This window comes from Phyllostomus discolor, chromosome 2 (genome assembly GCF_004126475.2).
Source record: "Phyllostomus discolor isolate MPI-MPIP mPhyDis1 chromosome 2, mPhyDis1.pri.v3, whole genome shotgun sequence".
In the NCBI taxonomy this organism is placed as follows: Eukaryota; Metazoa; Chordata; class Mammalia; order Chiroptera; family Phyllostomidae; genus Phyllostomus; species Phyllostomus discolor.
In genome coordinates this window covers 1617504-1633915 of record NC_040904.2, presented here as the reverse complement: position 1 = coordinate 1633915, position 16412 = coordinate 1617504, and the positions used below count along the sequence as shown (strand labels likewise).

At 56.2% G+C, this 16412-nt stretch overlaps 1 protein-coding gene across 12 annotated transcripts in view; it reads left to right on the top strand.

Moving 5' to 3' along the window:
* The window catches only part of SYNJ1 (synaptojanin 1), a 73860-nt gene that overhangs the window by 40769 nt on the left and 16679 nt on the right, over nt 1-16412 (top strand). For all 12 annotated transcript variants that reach the window (XM_036017411.1, XM_036017407.1, XM_036017408.1 and 9 more), the window contains 10 exons: nt 991-1182; nt 2711-2795; nt 6644-6784; nt 7055-7247; nt 7496-7654; nt 8755-8911; nt 10279-10396; nt 10495-10710; nt 13573-13651; nt 15613-15775. In XM_036017411.1, coding sequence (XP_035873304.1) covers nt 991-1182; nt 2711-2795; nt 6644-6784; nt 7055-7247; nt 7496-7654; nt 8755-8911; nt 10279-10396; nt 10495-10710; nt 13573-13651; nt 15613-15775 — 1503 coding nt within the window. The remainder of the gene's footprint in view (nt 1-990; nt 1183-2710; nt 2796-6643; nt 6785-7054; nt 7248-7495; nt 7655-8754; nt 8912-10278; nt 10397-10494; nt 10711-13572; nt 13652-15612; nt 15776-16412) is intronic.

The following is a 16412-nucleotide window of genomic DNA, read 5'->3' as shown; positions in this document are numbered from 1 at the left end:
GGTGGCACAGTGCACAAACACCAGTGCTTCTGCCCTCCCGGAGCCTTCGGTCCTGTGAAGGGAGACGAGACGGGTAGTCACGGGAGAAATAAGTAAAATGCACCAGCTTGTAAACGGCGATAAAGCGTATGGAGAAAGATACAGCAAGGGGGAGACCTGGGAGGTCGGGGACAGAACGCAGGTTTCCGTGAGGTGGTCAGGGAAGCGTCCCTGGGGAGGAAAGGCCTGCAGGCGGCGAGGGGGAGCACTGTGGCCCCCGGCAGCCGGTGCAAAGGCCCCCGTGCGGGAGCAGGCCTGGCGTCCTTTTGAAAGTACCGGGAGTCCCGTGGCTGGGCAGGGAGTGGAAGCAGGGGAGGGCAGAAAGGCAAGCCAGCACATCTAGGGCGTCCTGGACCACAGTCACGGAATCTGCTTCTCCTCCGAGTGAGGTGGGAAGCGTGTACCAGTGACTTCGTCCTGCAGCATCTTGTTAACACCCGTAATTGGTGTTTTCGTCAGGGAGCTATAATTCATCAGACCACCTGTCCTTAGCAAGCATCTTAAATGTAAATGTTCCTAAATGCTTTCCTTTGGGGAGAAACAAAATTTACATTTTTACCAGCCTTTAAATGAAACTGACATGAAAGTTGATTGCTTTATTTGTAAAACTGTACTGTCCCTAATTTTGTACCTTATGAAACAGCGCAGCATTTCCCTGAAGCAGAACTGTTTGTTCTGCATGTTTCATGTTGCTACAATAATTTCACAGTAGCTTTTCTTACTTTGGTTATTGCATTTATGTGGCTGATAGTTTTAAAATTGCGTTCAGTCCATTGCACCGTGCTGGGCCCTGCGCCCGAGGCCGCCCCCTGCTGGGCCCTGCGGTAGCTCGCACGTGTCCGCACTCACCGTGCCCACGGTGCCTTCCAGGCCTCGCCTCTCAGTTGCGAAAACCGATTCTAGAGCTTGCTGTAATGCAGTTAAAACTCTGCTGTGTTTTGTTCTCGTCAGCCTCTTCTAAAGTCCTGAAGAGCATGTGTGAGAACTTCTACAAGTACTCCAAGCCCAGGAAAACCCGCGTGTGCGTGGGCACCTGGAACGTGAACGGCGGGAAGCAGTTCCGCAGCATCGCATTCCGGAACCAGACGCTGACCGACTGGCTCCTTGACGCGCCCAGGCTGGCCGGCGTGCAGGAGTTCCAAGGTTGGTTTTCTGTGGTACGGACTTGACTGGCGGGTCCCACAGCTCCCTGTGAACCAGAGACGGGGGTGTGGATCCTCACCATACGCGGTGCTGTATCCGAGAAGCTCGGGCTGCCGTTGGAGGCCCGAGTTCTTGTAGATCGAATCTTTACTGAAAGCTTACATGCTTTTTATTCTTACATTTTTATTTTCCCCTTCATAAAAAAAAACAGAATGGTAAAACAAAATACCTTTTCCTTTGATAATTTGATTTCTCAGGAAATAGGATCCCTACATAAATAAATATCTTTAAAGGAAACCACACATTTTTACCTTTTTTAGTCATCTTTCACAGTCACATCTTAAACCCTGGGCGTTTCCCCACATTCTTATTAAAATGCCCCTTTTCACGTCTGACCTTGACCCTAACTTGCAGGAGCAGTCATAATTGTGACAGTAATGAAATAACAGCTAACACTACAGCTGTTAGCACTTCACACCTGTTCGTTTAACCCTCTGGCACACCTGCACACCTGCTACGGAGGCACCGTTCGTGCAGTCCGGTGTCACAGGCCAGGGGGGCACCCCGCCCACCCACACGCGGCCGGTGGCGGCGGGGCCGGACCGGAGCTCTGGCAGCTTGGGTCCGCCACGGTCCTTGGGCGGCACTGCACTTTGTGTGGGACCCCGGGCCGGTGCCTTCTCCCCCAGAGCCCCCGTTTCCTGTCTGTAAACAGAAGGCAGAAACGACCTCACTCTGAAGTGTGTGTGTGATAATCAAATGCATGACATGTGTATGAGCCTCGCACATAATAGCAGTCAGTACATAGTTTTATGTTCTGTCTCTCAGTGTTAGCGGGCAGTATTTGTGGGCTCTCCCCAGCCCCTGTTCATGCTCATTTCTGAACTAGTGCTTGGGCCGCCCTCGTGCCCCCGGCCGTTTGTCTCCAGCAGCCCCTTCTCTTCTCTGGTTCCGGTCGGCCCCGAGAGCGCTGCCGGGTGGCCAGCCCCAAGGGCTGCGTCCCAGCCGCGGCATGCCTCCCGGCTTCCTGGGCTGCTCCCGCCCGGGAAGTAGCCCGCCGAGCCGAGCCCGCGGTTCCCGAGTGCACCCGGGAAACCCCCAGCAGCCCTCTCGCCTTCGAGCTGGTGTCTGAGCCCTTTCTCGTCCGAGTCTTTCCCAAATGTCCACTTCCCCGCCCCGGCGCGGATCCCTGGTGGTCCTGCAGGAGTGGCTCGTGTCTGGCTGCCCGAGGTGCGGGCTTCGGCCAGAGTCCTTCACAGTGGTTTCTGAGAGGACTTACGGGCCTTCTAGAACAACCGTCTTAAAGAAGTGATTTCAGGACACCTGAATAGGAAGCCAGTTTAAAGCAGTTGTGTCCCACTCGTGGGTTTTGCCTTCGGCGTCAGCTCGGTCAAACTGAACACACGGAAAACGAGTTTCCGTGAGAGATGGCGCCGGTCTCCGTTGCACTGCACGGGCGGGGGCGGGGGCGGGGGCGCCGTTGGACTGCGGCCGCATTTTAAAGTCTGTCTGGGATGCCTGGTTGCAGATAAGAGAAGCAAGCCGACTGACATCTTCGCGATTGGCTTTGAAGAAATGGTGGAGCTGAATGCCGGGAACATCGTGAACGCCAGGTAAGCCAGCCAGGTAGCGGACGGGGCAGGTCCCAAGTGGTTCTCACGGGCAGAGACTTGGGATAACATGCGAAAAGTTCCTCTGTGGACTGTAGAGGAGCAGTTCCCAAACTCTGGTATCGGGATCTTTCCTACTCGCCGAAAACTACTGAAAGTCTTAAAGAACTGGTTTATATGGCTTCTATCTCTTGGTATTTATCACGTTAGAAATTAGAAGTGGGAAACTTAAAACATTTAATTCCTTGTGAAATAATCATGCCCCCATCATGTGTTAACATCAGGAACGCATGTTTCCCTAAACAAAACCGTGCCGAGAAGTGGGGGTGTATTCCTCGTCCACAGTCCCCCAGGTCTCTGTAGCATCCAGCCGGGGACGGCGGGCTCCTGGCCCTCGCTGTCGGCAGGCGGGTGTGGCGCGCTGCTCCGGCTGCAGCGCGTGCAGAGCACTGCGAGGACGCGTGGTTGGAGACGGAGCTGCCACGTTAACAGGCTCTCCAGACAGTCTCTTCCCTGAGACGCAGCGGAACTCGGTGCGGGGGAGGGGGGCTCCTGAAGCCCAGCTGCGGAGTGGGCTCTGGACCCACGGCAGGGAGCTGTCTGTGCAGACCCCACGTTCCCTTCTCCGTGGGAACCGCGTGCTGTCCGCCTGCAGGCCGGCCGTCCCCGGGTTGTACCGGCCGTCCCAGCGGTGACACGTCCTGTCACGCCACACCACAGCAGCACCGGGCTGCTGTCATCATGGATCTCATCAGCAGGTTCTTCTGCGTATTCGGAAGCTGTCACGATCACAGCATGTACAAGCTTTCCAAAATTCTCGCTTTTGCTTATAAACTCAAGTTTTTTACCGTTGGAAGTAAATACTCTCATGTGTTTGCCTTGAAAAGATAGGATTGGCCAGAAAAAGTGTTTGCTGAATGAGCTGAGCCTGAGTGCTAATTCCGTCTGTGATTCGTTCTTTCGAGTAACCTTGTTTTCCGTGAAGAAAGGGCCAGTTTGTCTCTCAACTCAAACTGTCAAGTGCCTTCCCAAGAAACAGGCGTCACATTTGAGGGTGCAGCGGAGGGCTCTGTGGGGTTCCCATTCATCACACGGTGTCAGAGGGAGGTGACTCGGGGTTGGACTCTGGCAGAGTCACCGTTTGCTGCTCCCCTGGGGCTGTCCCTGGATGAGGTGGCCTGTTTCAGGAGTGGGTGCGTGGCAGGGAGGACTGGGGTGAGCCCCAGGACAGTCTGGTGCCTCCTGTCGCTTTCACGCTGCGACGCGGCTTCAGTCCGGTGGCAAGGCGGCAGATGCTGTGTTAGCAGGCTGTGGAGAGGGCGTTGCGCTCCTGGGCTCTGGGGCCCCCAGGTGTTCCCAGAGCGCCCTCGGAGGGCTGCGGTGTGAAGCCTCATGGCAAACACCAGTGACCTGAGTGGGACCCACAGCCTGAGAGCTTCACGTGGGCCAAGTACGCCTTCTTTCAGAGTCCAGCCGCTGCTCTCCTCCTCTGGCGTTTTCAGAGATTTCCAGAGTGAAATTAGGAGCTGAAATAGTAACGAGTCAATCTCGAAAACGCCGTTTTCTCTCTTAGCCAAAGTGAATAGCAGCAGCTCACACCAGGAGAAGAAATCCAGCTTCATTTTGCTGTCTGAGAAACTACGTTGACCACACAGGGACGCTCGCGTGTGCTCTGCAGCTCCCCGGCTCCGACGCCGAGGCGGAGCGCCGTCTCGGGCTCCGCCTGCAAAGGGCCGTGTGCCCGTTAAATGCTCACAGAGAGTCGGCCGGTGATGACGTCTCAGGGCATCCTTCTGGGGCCCCACTGCCAAATTGCTTAGTTGTTTTCTAAATACAGTTCAGTCACGTTGTTCTTTGGCAGGTGATTTTTCATTCGTTCAACCCAGGGGTCTCCAACCCCCAGGCCGCAGACCGGGACCGGTCCCTGGCCCGTTAGGGACTAGGCCATGGAAAAACTGTCTTCCACAAAACTGATCCCTGGTGCCAGAAAAGTTGGGGACCGCTGGTTTAACCAGTATCCACTGAGCACCTACTTGAGGTGCTAAAGGTACATCAGCAAATGAAACCGACAAAAATCCCCCCCTCCGTGGGCCTTCTGTTCTCGTGGGGGGAGACAGACGGCAACTGCAGTAAGTGAGCTCTGCGGCCTGTCAGGGGCAGGAAGTGCCGTCCGGGGCAAGCGGACATGTGGAGGGGGACGGTCAGGCCTGTGGGGGTGGGGGCGCGGTTCTGGCGGGTTGAGGGGGAGAGCTCATTGATGGGGTGGCTGGCAGGGGGCGTGGATGGAGGCAATGGCAGCCGCCTCTCTCCGGGACTGGCGGGCCTCTGAGAGCCCTGTCTGCTGGGTTTGTGTCTGGGGGTGAGTGCCGCAGAGCGTTAGGTGGACTCGGCAGGTGGGAGTGCGGCCGTCGTAGGGTTCGCTGCCTCTGTGCCCCGGAACGAGGAGACAGACCTTTTCCCTTTCCTCTCCATTGGAGGTTCCAGGGCACAAACTTACCACTCTGGAAATTTATAAAGACTTAAGCATTTATCCCGCCTTCTTTGTGTGAACTGTGTTTTAGGGTAATTGTAAAGTTAAGAGAAACGTCCTTTATAGAAGAATTCCAGCTTATTACAAATGCCTGTGAAATGCTGAAATTATAAAATCAACATTTTGCTGCCCCTAATGGAATAATAGTCTAGGCAGTGGTCATAGGCAGATACTAAAGCCTTAGGAGACAGAAGATTAAGGGGGGACTTTCTGTTACAAGGGGTTGGACTGTCACGGCCGGAGCAGCCCATCGGGGTAGCGTCACAGAGATCATGTACTTCCTGCCGGGAGGCGGGGGGACTGTCTCACCCGTGGGGTTATTCTCGCCAGAACAAATAAAGCGAAGTGCGTGTTTCCTGAGCTCCGACACGGGCCGGTGTAGAACCAGTGTGGGAGGCGGAGGGACCGGCCGGGGTCCCCAGGACCTGTCAGCCAGCCCCGGGCTGGCGAGTCGTTTACAGACTAATGACCCAGCTTCTAAATGAGGAGGGTCGAAAGTCAAAGATGAAGAGAGGGTCCAGAAACATAGTAAGCAAATGCAACGCGTGGACTTTGCTTGGACCCTGCTCTAAAGAAACCAGCTGTAAGAAGGCGTGCTTTAGAAAACAGGGACATTAAACACAAGCTGAGCGTTTGCTCGCACGAAGGCACTGTCAGTGATGTGAGGGTGACGACGGCGGCGTGGGACTGTGTGAAAACGACCACGTCCTCCCACGTCAGAGACGTGTTCTGAAGTGCTTGCAGGTTGGCCGGCGGGCGTCTCCGATCTGCTGTAAATGCTCCAGGTGCACCCCACCCCGAGGAAAAGAGGGAGGGACGGAGGTGGGAAGACTGGCAAATGTCGGCCGCCCTTGAAGCTGGGTAGTAGGTGTGAGTTGCGACGGTCTCTCCTGTGTGTATCTAAATTCCTCTGTCACACGGTTTTTTTTAAAGCATTAGTTATGATCCAGAAAAATGGGGAAAGGGCGGACAGGTGTCTGGGAGCACGTGCGTCTCTGTCACCCTAATGGGCACTTACGGAAAAGCAGGGTGCACACGCGTGAGGTCACTCACACGGTGAGCACCCGTTTACAAATAAGCAAGCTGAAAGTTCTTTGCACAGCAGCAGCAGGTTAGGTTCTGAAAAGTGCGTTCTCCTGGCTGAAGCTTGGGTTTTCCTTTTTAAAGGAAACAAGAGACCAGCCTGCATGCAGATTTCCCCGTTGGCGTAGGTTTCACGACTGTCGGCAGCCTGATTGAATTCGAGCGTGTAACTGTACAGGTGACCGTTGTCCCGTAACACAGGCTCTCTTGTCACTGTCTTTCCGGTGCGCCCTGGCAGCACGACGAACCAGAAGCTCTGGGCGGTGGAGCTGCAGAAGACCATCTCGAGAGACCACAAGTACGTGCTGCTGGCCTCGGAGCAGCTGGTGGGCGTCTGCCTGTTCGTGTTCATCCGGCCGCAGCACGCGCCGTTCATCAGGTCAGTGTGGGCACACGCCGAGGCCGCCTCCCGCCCCCGCACGCCGGCCGAGGCCCGGAGGGCCCGCTGCTCCGGAGACGCCCTCATCTGGGCTTGTTTCCGATGCACTTTGATTGAAGAGTCACCAGTAGACACTGTGAAAATAGCCCAGTTTCACAGCTTGCCCACCAGTCGCCATGTTATGCGTAGTTCTAGGATCAAGTAACGTACATTCCTAGGGTCTGGCACGCAGGGAGGGACCCACTGACATCTCAGGGCTCTGTGTTCCAGGGACGTGGCGGTGGACACGGTGAAGACGGGCATGGGAGGCGCGGCCGGCAACAAGGGCGCGGTGGCCATCCGCATGCTGTTCCACACCACCAGCCTGTGCTTCGTCTGCAGCCACTTCGCCGCCGGCCAGTCCCAGGTCAAGGAGCGGAACGAGGACTTTGCGGAGATAGTCCGGAAACTGAGCTTTCCTATGGTGAGCTCGCTCCCCGGGCTCTTCGGGCCGGAGCTCTGAAACTGCCTTAGTGTTCCCCAAGTTCGCTGTCAGTGCCTGAAGGTTTAAGGTGGTTCCTAGAAACGTCAGCAACACTCACCTGAATCGACCCTGCGTGCGTTTTTACTGCGGGGCTAGACACAGAGCGAGGTCGGGGGGGCCAAGAAGCAGTGGTAGACCCTGCTACAGTGGACTGATGGGAGCGTAAAATCCCGCCTCCTCGCTTCCAGGGCAGGATGCTGTTTTCCCACGACTACGTGTTCTGGTGCGGGGACTTCAACTACCGGATCGACCTCCCGAACGAGGAAGTCAAAGAGCTGATCCGGCAGCAGGACTGGGACTCCCTCACAGCAGGGGACCAGCTGACCAACCAGAAGAACGCCGGGCAGGTGGGTGCTCGCCGAGGGGTGCTTGCATTGAGAAGGGGGGGTGTTGGCTATGCAGTACGCTTTTTAAAATCACGGTGTTGCCTTTGCCCTGGCTGGTGTGGCTCAGTGGCTCGAGCTTTGGTTCACCGGCCTGTGAACCAAAGGGTCGTTGGCTCGATTCCGAGTCGGGGCACGTGTCTGGGTGGCAGGCCAGGTCCCCTGTAGGGGGCACGTGACAGGCAACCACACATTGATGTTTTTCTCTCACTCTCTTTCTCTCCCTTCCCATCTCTCTATAAAAAAATAAATAAATAAAATATTATTTTAAAAATCACGGTGTTACTTTTTTTCAATCTCTTGGGGTCTCTTCATGCTTAATAAATATGTATCTACAGTTTAACAGGTGTAGAATTACAATGCCTTTTAAAAAAGTGGGGGGAAAGGAAATGAAAACCCACGTTAATTCCCAGGAGGAAAAATATATTATGTCCCCATAAGATTAACTTCCAAGTCGAAGAATAAACATTTTTCCAGTAATAGTGACCTCAGTCTCTTTGTCTTTATGGCTGCTGATTTTTGACCTGAAGATCCCGTGTAATTTAGTTTATTTTTGCTTCTCTCATTTCTCACATCATCTGCCTTTTTGAAACTTACTCCTTAAAACTTATGACCACAAAATTTTGGAAGAATCCGTTCACGTTTTCTCAGAGTAGAGGTGACTGTGGCTGCTGGATCCAGTGGATTCAGGGCCCCGGCCTCGCACTGCAGCCTGGGCACCGCCGGCCTCCGTCGGCCCCGGGGCCTCGTGTGGGAACGGGGGTGGGGTTGCAGCCTCGGGGCTTCCGGAGCCCCTCCAGGTCTGCCTCTCCCGGTGCCTCAGCCGGGCGTTCTTGTACTCGGTGTGACGGAAGGCCCCACGAGTGGCGCGGGGAGGGCCACGTCTCCGGTTACCGTTCCCCGGGCTCTGCCCACGTGGCCCGGAGTGTCTGTCAGATGCGCACACTCCGTGGGAGCGCGTCCTGCACGCCGTGGACACTGTGGGATGGCTTCCTGGATGGAAGCAGAACTTCTCGCTTCTCAGGTAACGTGTGCACGTCATGTCCTGTGTGTGTTTCTTGTAGATTTTTAGAGGATTCTTGGAAGGAAAAGTGACCTTTGCTCCGACCTACAAATACGACCTGTTTTCCGAAGACTATGACACCAGCGAGAAGTGCCGCACACCTGCGTGGACAGACCGGGTGCTGTGGCGGAGGAGGAAGTGGCCTTTCGACAGATCAGGTGGGGGCTTCCTCGTTTCGGTGGGTCAGTGCACGCACGGGGGCAGCGGGGGCATGGGTGCCAGGTGGGGGGCTTCCTGTGATGCATGTTCACAGTTCTAGTTCTCTTGTGCTCATCGTGTGGGATTGAGTGCACTGGGGTGGCAGTGGTTAGTAAGACCACACAGAACAGATCACACTGGCCGGTGGCAGCGAAGGTGGCAGGTTCCATCCCGGGTCGGGCGCGTGCAGGAGGCAGCCGATCCCTGTTCCTCTCTCACGTCCGTGTTTCTCCCTCGCTCTCTGCCTCCCTCTCTCTCTGCGATCGTAGCGGGATGGAGCAAGAGAGGGGAGGTGGGGGTGGAGGGGTGGACACGGACCACAGTGTGGTGAGGAGTGCCGAGGGGAGGGGAGTGGGTGGGGGTGGGAGAGGATATACGGGGAAGAAATGGTAATGCAAAAATACAATGAAAATAAACCATTAAAAAATGAAAATTTAAGAAATAATAAAATCAATAAAAAAACATCTCAGGTTAGGATTTTTTTTAAAGGCCATGTAGGTTTCAAGTGTATAGTTCATGATACATCACCTGTTATTGCACTGTGTGCCTACCCCGCAAACTCAAGTCTTCCTTCACCGTATATTTGCCCCCTTTACCCTTTACTATTTTTTGACAAAGGTTATATAAGATAGAATAAGTAAAATTTAAATATAAAACAGGGTTTTAAAAATATTCTCCAACTTGCTTTTTTTTTAAGTTTTTATGTATTTATTTTTAGACAGAGTTCATGAAGGAACGGAGAGATGGAGAAAAACGTCAATGTGTGGTTGCCTCCCCACACACCCCCTGCTGGGGACCTGGCCCACAACCCAGGCTTGTGCCCTGACAGAGAATTGAACCTGCGACCCTTTGGTTCTCAGGCCCGTGCTCAATCCACTGAGCCACACCAGCCAGGGCCAACTTGCTTTTAATTATTTAACTTTTCAGTCTGTTTTCTTTCAATGGCATTATTTCACATAAAGGGAAACAAGAAAACATTTCATGAAATTTCCAACTGAGTACTAGCTAAGGTTTAACATGAATCGCGTGGTGTACAGGTATTAGGAGCTGGTGCTTCTCTGGAATTATTTACCAAATACGGTTTGGTCACAGGCGTTTAAGTAGTCTCAGAAGTAAAGCCTCCTTCGTTTTTATTGAGTAAAGCATAGAACAATGACTTCACCAAGAAAGCCGAGAGTAAAGGCAGGCAGACCTGCCTGTTAACACGAGCACGTGCGGGCGGGGCCTCGGACATGCGCAAAGCTGGGGGGCGGGGCCAGCTCCGCCCTCCCTGTCCTGTCCTGTCCTGCTCACGGGCTCCCCCTGTGTTCTCTTGCCGCCACTGCAGCTGAGGATTTGGATCTCCTCAACGCGAGTTTTCAGGATGGGAGCAAAATCCTGTACACGTGGACGCCCGGCACTCTGCTGCACTACGGGAGAGCCGAGCTGAAGACCTCCGACCACAGGTTGCGGGCTCAGTAGTCGTCCTGCCGGGGCGCCACGCGGGCTTCCCAGCGCGCCGGGCCGCGGCGCCCTGACGCCCTCGCTTCCCGTTCGCCCCCAGGCCCGTGGTCGCGCTGCTGGACGTGGACGTGTTCGAGGTGGACGCCGAGGAGCGGCAGAGCGTTTACAAGGACGTCGTGGCCACCCAGGGCCCGCCCGACGGCACCGTGCTGGTGTCGGTCAGCGGCGCCGCCCCGGAGCTCGGCTTCTTCGATGACGCGCTGATCGACGAGCTCCTGCAGCAGTTCACAAACTTCGGGGAAGTGATCCTCATAAGGTAAGTAAGTGCTTACCATCCAGAGCAGCTCGGGAGTCGCCCATCACGTTTTCTGCACTGGAAGTTACCTTACGCAGTGGTGTTTGAGTAGCACGTGAGGGTTTTTATTTCCAAAGTTTGGGAAGACCATACTGTGGAAGCGTCATTCAGAGAGCTCACAGGTTTCAAACTGAATCCTCTACCTAGAGAAGGTGAAGGTGAGCAGCAGAGCTCGAGTGGACAGCCGATGACCAGACGTGCACATTCATTCAGATGTGCGCTCTCCAGGTGGCTGTGCAGTATCACACGTAAGCCGTGACAAGTCTCGGGTGTAGTTACTACGACACTTTTTAAAGGAAAGTAACAGGAAAGTGGAATGATTTTCCCCCGTCCTCAGCTTGAGAACGGCTGTGCTTTGAGTAACTTTACCTCGTAAGCCAACTACTGTCACTCGCCGTGAGCACTCGGGAGTCGTCCGTGTCAGCCTTGGTTTCCACTGTCGCCTGAACCGTCACCCTCTGCAGAGCCAGGTGCCTCTTCCGTTGTTCAGAAAAGCCTTCTCTTCCAAGGGGCAGCGGTTCTGAGAGACGGAATGGCGCGGGCGTGCGGCGTGCGCTCTGCGAGGGGAGGTGCCACCAGGCTCCTCTCCGGTCCGTGCGTCTGCCTCTGGGTTTGCTCTGCAGGCGTCTGGTCCAGTGCTGGAAGAGCAGCAGCGAAGTGGGAGGCTAGACTCCGGGCTGACCTGGTTGGGAAGATGGGCGTGCGTGGGGGTGGCCCTGCCGGGACCCGCCTGCTCACGCCGGTGCCCGGGGAGGAGAGGGGCTCTCGCAGAGTGAGGGGCGGGCCTGAGACAGCCGGAGCCCTGCAGAGGGTGAGAGAGCAATGCAAAGGAAATTGTAGTTAGACTTCCCTCAGATCTCGGGGCAAGATCCTACCCTGAAGCTTTACAACGAAACAGAAAATCTCTAAAAATCTTAGGCTTTAGGAAGTACACAGTGAAACCTCCCAGTTGACAGATGACAGTAGGCTTTGCCAAGTAGAGAAATGCCAGCCACCAGGGGCACCGTGCGGCCTGTGTGAGTGGGCAGCAAAGTACAGAGAAGTGTCCTTATGAGCCAATGGAACATGTTGCACGGAGCTAGGAGAGCACAGAGTGTACAGGGGAGGGGAGGCTGGTGCGGGAAAAGGACTCGTCTGTCCCCAAAGACCGTGGCGTTGACTTGGAGCCGGAAGCTTCCCCCTCAATGCTTGTCATCCTTAGGCTTGTCATCCTTAGGAAAGTACTGGTGACCAAACAAGGCATCACCCCAATGTAAAGCCGTGGGTGGCCCCCACCAGGGACGTGCTGGGTGCTGCTCCTGCGGACAGCCGAGTTGGAGGAGCAAAGGCGGACAGTGAAAGCGCACAAGGAGAGGACTCCGGCCACTGTGAGACCAACCCGACCCTCACCTTCGGTGCGGAGTAGGACAGCGGCCAAGGGGCCCTGAGCCGGAACCGCCCTGCCTGTAGAGGAGAGCTCCCCGGAGACGCCAGCGGGACGGAGTTAGCTGCGTGGGGACGCTCCTCCTAATGCCGGGGGTGGGGGCTCTCGAAGCGTCTGCCCTAATGCGTGAAAGGGGGAAGCCGGTACAGCTTCTAAAGGACCCGAGGAGAGTCGTGGGTAGCAACAGCAGAGTTGATGGTGGACGCAAAGTCAGCCCCGCCCTGTGACCGCAGAGGCTGTGGGGCCACCACAGAGGACACAGAGCACCGGGCGGGGGCGGGGCTGGCGAGGCAGCCTCCCGGTCCTGGAGAGAGCGCTCCACCGTCTATCTGCAGGCCGGAAAAGGCCCCTTCGGACTGTTGGGGGGATGACGTCTGTCCCCGAAACGACAGCGTCCTGCAGCGTCCTGGCCTGGCGCCGGAGAGACCGCCGTGTTCCAGCAGTCACAGAAGCCGGTCCCAGGCCTGTGGCTTACCCTGGACGACGCGTGCGCGCACACTTCTGTGTTCGGCCTTCCTCCTAGTGTCCGCAGCTCACACTTCCGCAGCCTGGGTCGAGAGTCTGTGTGTGCGCGCACACCTACACTTGTGTGCTTGCCCCCTTTGAAGGGTCTGCGGAGTTCTGCCCGTGATTCACGCGGTTGGGAGTATTGCGACTGATGAAACGGTTTCTGTAGACAAGACTGACCATGTCGCCGTTCTAGTCTTTCGTGTGGTGACATCATTGCACGTCAGTGACCGCCGTCTGCAGAATTTGTCCTGGCGTCCTCGTTATTTTCTACGCTCAGGATCTCTTCGTCCAGAACTGCAGGCTCAGAATCCTAGCAGAGGCCACCGCGGTCCCAAGACAGTGAATGGCTGTCCGTGAACCAGAACACGGACCCTGACCCAGGGCCTCTGGCGGCGGGGGCGGGGGGGGCAGGTTCTGGATCGGTGGGCTCAAATGAGCCCCCGTCTTCTTTCTTGGTCAGAGGAAGTGGCTTCAGGGGCGTGGCTGCGACAGCAGGAGTGCATGGTGCTGGGCGGGGGGTTCAGGAGACTTGGGTCCCAGTCTTGGAACTCGTTTGCCTTGTAAGGTCCTTCTAACAAGCCATTTAAGCTCTGGCCCTTTTTGCCCCTTGTCAGTGACAGGGAGGGCTGGACGTGGAGGAACATAAACGGAGACCCACCCACGGGCCCCTGTCTGCTGAGTTAGCGCGGTGCTTACTGGAAGGACACAGTCAGAAGCTTCGGGGAAGGGCGCCCTCTCCAGGCCACCGCCGGCTCTGCTGCTCTCTCGAGTCTTTTTCCTTTGGCCTCCGTGGGCCCCTGTGAATCAAAATCACTGGACCCGTCCCTGGGCCGCGGGGGTCTAAGGTGTAAACTGTGTTCCGTGACTGTTTGTGTTTCTCTTTCTTGAAGGTTTGTGGAAGATAAAATGTGGGTGACGTTTTTGGAGGGAAGCTCTGCCTTGAATGTTCTAAGCCTGAACGGTAAAGAGGTGGGTAGCATCTGCTGACTCTAAATCCTCCTGAGATTCGGCGTGTCTGAGGGCTACACTCTCTGAGCACGCCGCCGCGCGACGGGCGGGCGAGAGTCCGCCGGCTCCCCCCCGGCTCCGCCGGCTCCGCCAGGGCCTCCCTCCGCTCCCTCTCGGCCACTCGCTTCCACTTCCCTGGAGGAAGAACTTCCACACGCGTTTTGCTTTTGAAATAGGTTCTGTAGTGTCTTATTTGTTCTTCCCAAATGTAATCATAATACGCTCATGCAACAATAATTTGAGAAATACGGGAAACTGTAAGGAAGAACAAGGACCACTTGTGAACTTACCATTACAAAATGACTTTTCTCAGCCTTCAGATGTACACTGCGTATTTCTTCATATGTACACTGCATATTCCTATTAGAACAAGTAGTATTCCACGGACACATATTAACACAAATGAAGCACGTGCACACATGGACACATGCCCAAACACGCATGGGTGCATGTTGTGCGTGCCTTTTCTCACAGTCTCTTTTACTTGAGACTGTATCATGGACATCTTTCTAGATGAACAAATACGCCATCGTTAATGGCTGCTTTGGTTTTGTTATGTGGATAAATATATAAATTTATTTAACCCAACTCCTACTAATAGATTGTTTCCAACTTTTAAAAAAAGATTTTATTTATTTATTTTAGACAGAGGAGAAGAGAGGGAGAGACACATCAGTGTGTGGTTGCCTCCTCCTGCATGCCCCCTACTGGGGACCTGGCCCGCAACCCAGGCACGTGCCCTGACTGGGAATCGAACCAGTGACCCTTTGGTTCGCAGGCCAGCACTCAATCCACTGAGCCACAGCAGCCAGAGCAGAATGTTTCCAACTTTTCGTTATGAGAGCCAGTGTGCTCGGGAAGCCGAGTGTGCACTGGGAGCTGGGTGCCTGCCCCACTGGTCCCCGGGACGGCGTCCTCGGTGCAGACGTGCTGTGTCAGAGGGCACAGTGCGTGCCGGGGCCGTTGTTGGACTGCTCTCCAGAAGGGGTACGTCCGGTTGCGTCGTACCGCGGACCACCCAGGACCCGACATCCTGCGCAGTCCTGTGTGGCTTGGGCACGGTCTGAAAGCCCAGAGGCGGTGCGTCACCTCTGCGTGAAGAGCGCGAGTGCCGGGCTCTCTCTAATTCCTGGCGCTGCGCCTCTCCGGGGAGCCGCTGGGGCCCTCAGCCGTTCTCCCGCCGGGGCTCGTCCTTAGATGCCCACTTGACCTGAAAGGTGTTCCTCCTTTTCCGTGTGTGCTGCAGAGACCCTTCCCAGCATGCTGTGCGACTGCTGTGTCGTCACCGTGTGGAAACGACTGGTGTCATTTCAGTGTCTTTCCAGCTTTCGTCCCCTAGCAGGCCCTTCCTCATCCCCGGTGGCAGTTCAGAGCAGCGCCTGAGTCGGCATTTCCGGCCAGCTTCGATTCCCTCCCTGATCATCTAACTTTCCTTCGTTCTACATTATTTTTACTGTATTTTCTCCACTACCGTTTATCCCTGGTACCCTCTCCCACCTCCACCCACCAACCTCCCCCCGCCCCCCCGCCCCCACGACTGTTGTTGCGCCCAAAGTTCTTTTTCCCTTGTTTCTGGATCCTTCCACCCCTCCCCCTCCCCAGTCCCCAGCCCCTCCCCTTCAAGCTGTCAGTCTGCTAATTCTCCTTGTTTTGTTCTCCCTTGTGTTTTCCGCGCGTCCCTCGCCCTCAGGTCTACGTCCCCGTCAGAGCCCTGGAAAGTGTCCCCTTAAAGGGTGTTCAGAGCCCCGTCCCGCTGCGCTTGCGGGCAGTGTGTGGGCAGAGCGTGCCCCGTCCCTCGGAGGCAGCCACGCTGGACGGCGTCCAGCTAGACGGAGCCCGTACGCCCAAGGCGGTCACTTCATCCCAGAGAGTCCATCTTCATGCCAACGTGTCTGCGTCTTCTGTCTCCTTCATGCAACTAGTTGCTGGGCCGGACCGTGAGTATCGCTTTGAAAAGCCCCGACTGGATCAGGACTCTGGAGGAAGAGATGAGCCTGGAGAAAACCGGCGCCCCGCTGCCGCCGTCCACCAGCTCCACCCTGCTGGGCGAGGACGCCGAGGTGGCGGCCGACTTCGACATGGAGGGTGAGCCGCCGACACGCGCGCTCGTCCCCGCCCCCGGCCCCCAGGCCCCCGGTCTTCCTGCCTGTCCCACGCGCAGCAGCAGCCTTGGGTCTGGGTTGGCGCTGTGCCTGGACTTCAGGTGTCTCAGCCACTGTGCCGTCCGAAGGTGCAGCCCCTCACCAGTGCTGGTTTGTGTCGGTGGGTGAGGAGAGAACAGGGTGCGGCTGTCCTGTGAATTAAATAGCACAGACGGAGGCGGCTGGTGGCATTCACAAGAGCCACTCCCCGGAGCGAGGGGGCCAGATGGTGGTGCATCGAGGTGTGGATGGAGGTGCGGAAGCAGGGCGAGTCTGTCAGCAACTTTACAGAAGTTTGTCTCAGAAGGGGGCGCAGAACCCATTTGTCCCCACCCACAGGAGCGGGAGTGCCAGCCTCGAGGTCGGACCGCAGTCCGGGGCAGGTGGCAGGAGCACCACCTTAAGACTGGTCTCTCCTCTGGAAGGCGTGCGAGCCGGGGGGTCTGCAGGAATGGGGCAGCCCACGGTCTCCCAGGGGTCGGGAGGTTCAGGGGGGGCTGCTCCTGGGGGTGGGGGCACCCCAGTGCTCCTGGAGCCCAGGTGCAGCTGGGAACGCAGGTGGCCGGGACCGCCGCCAGGGG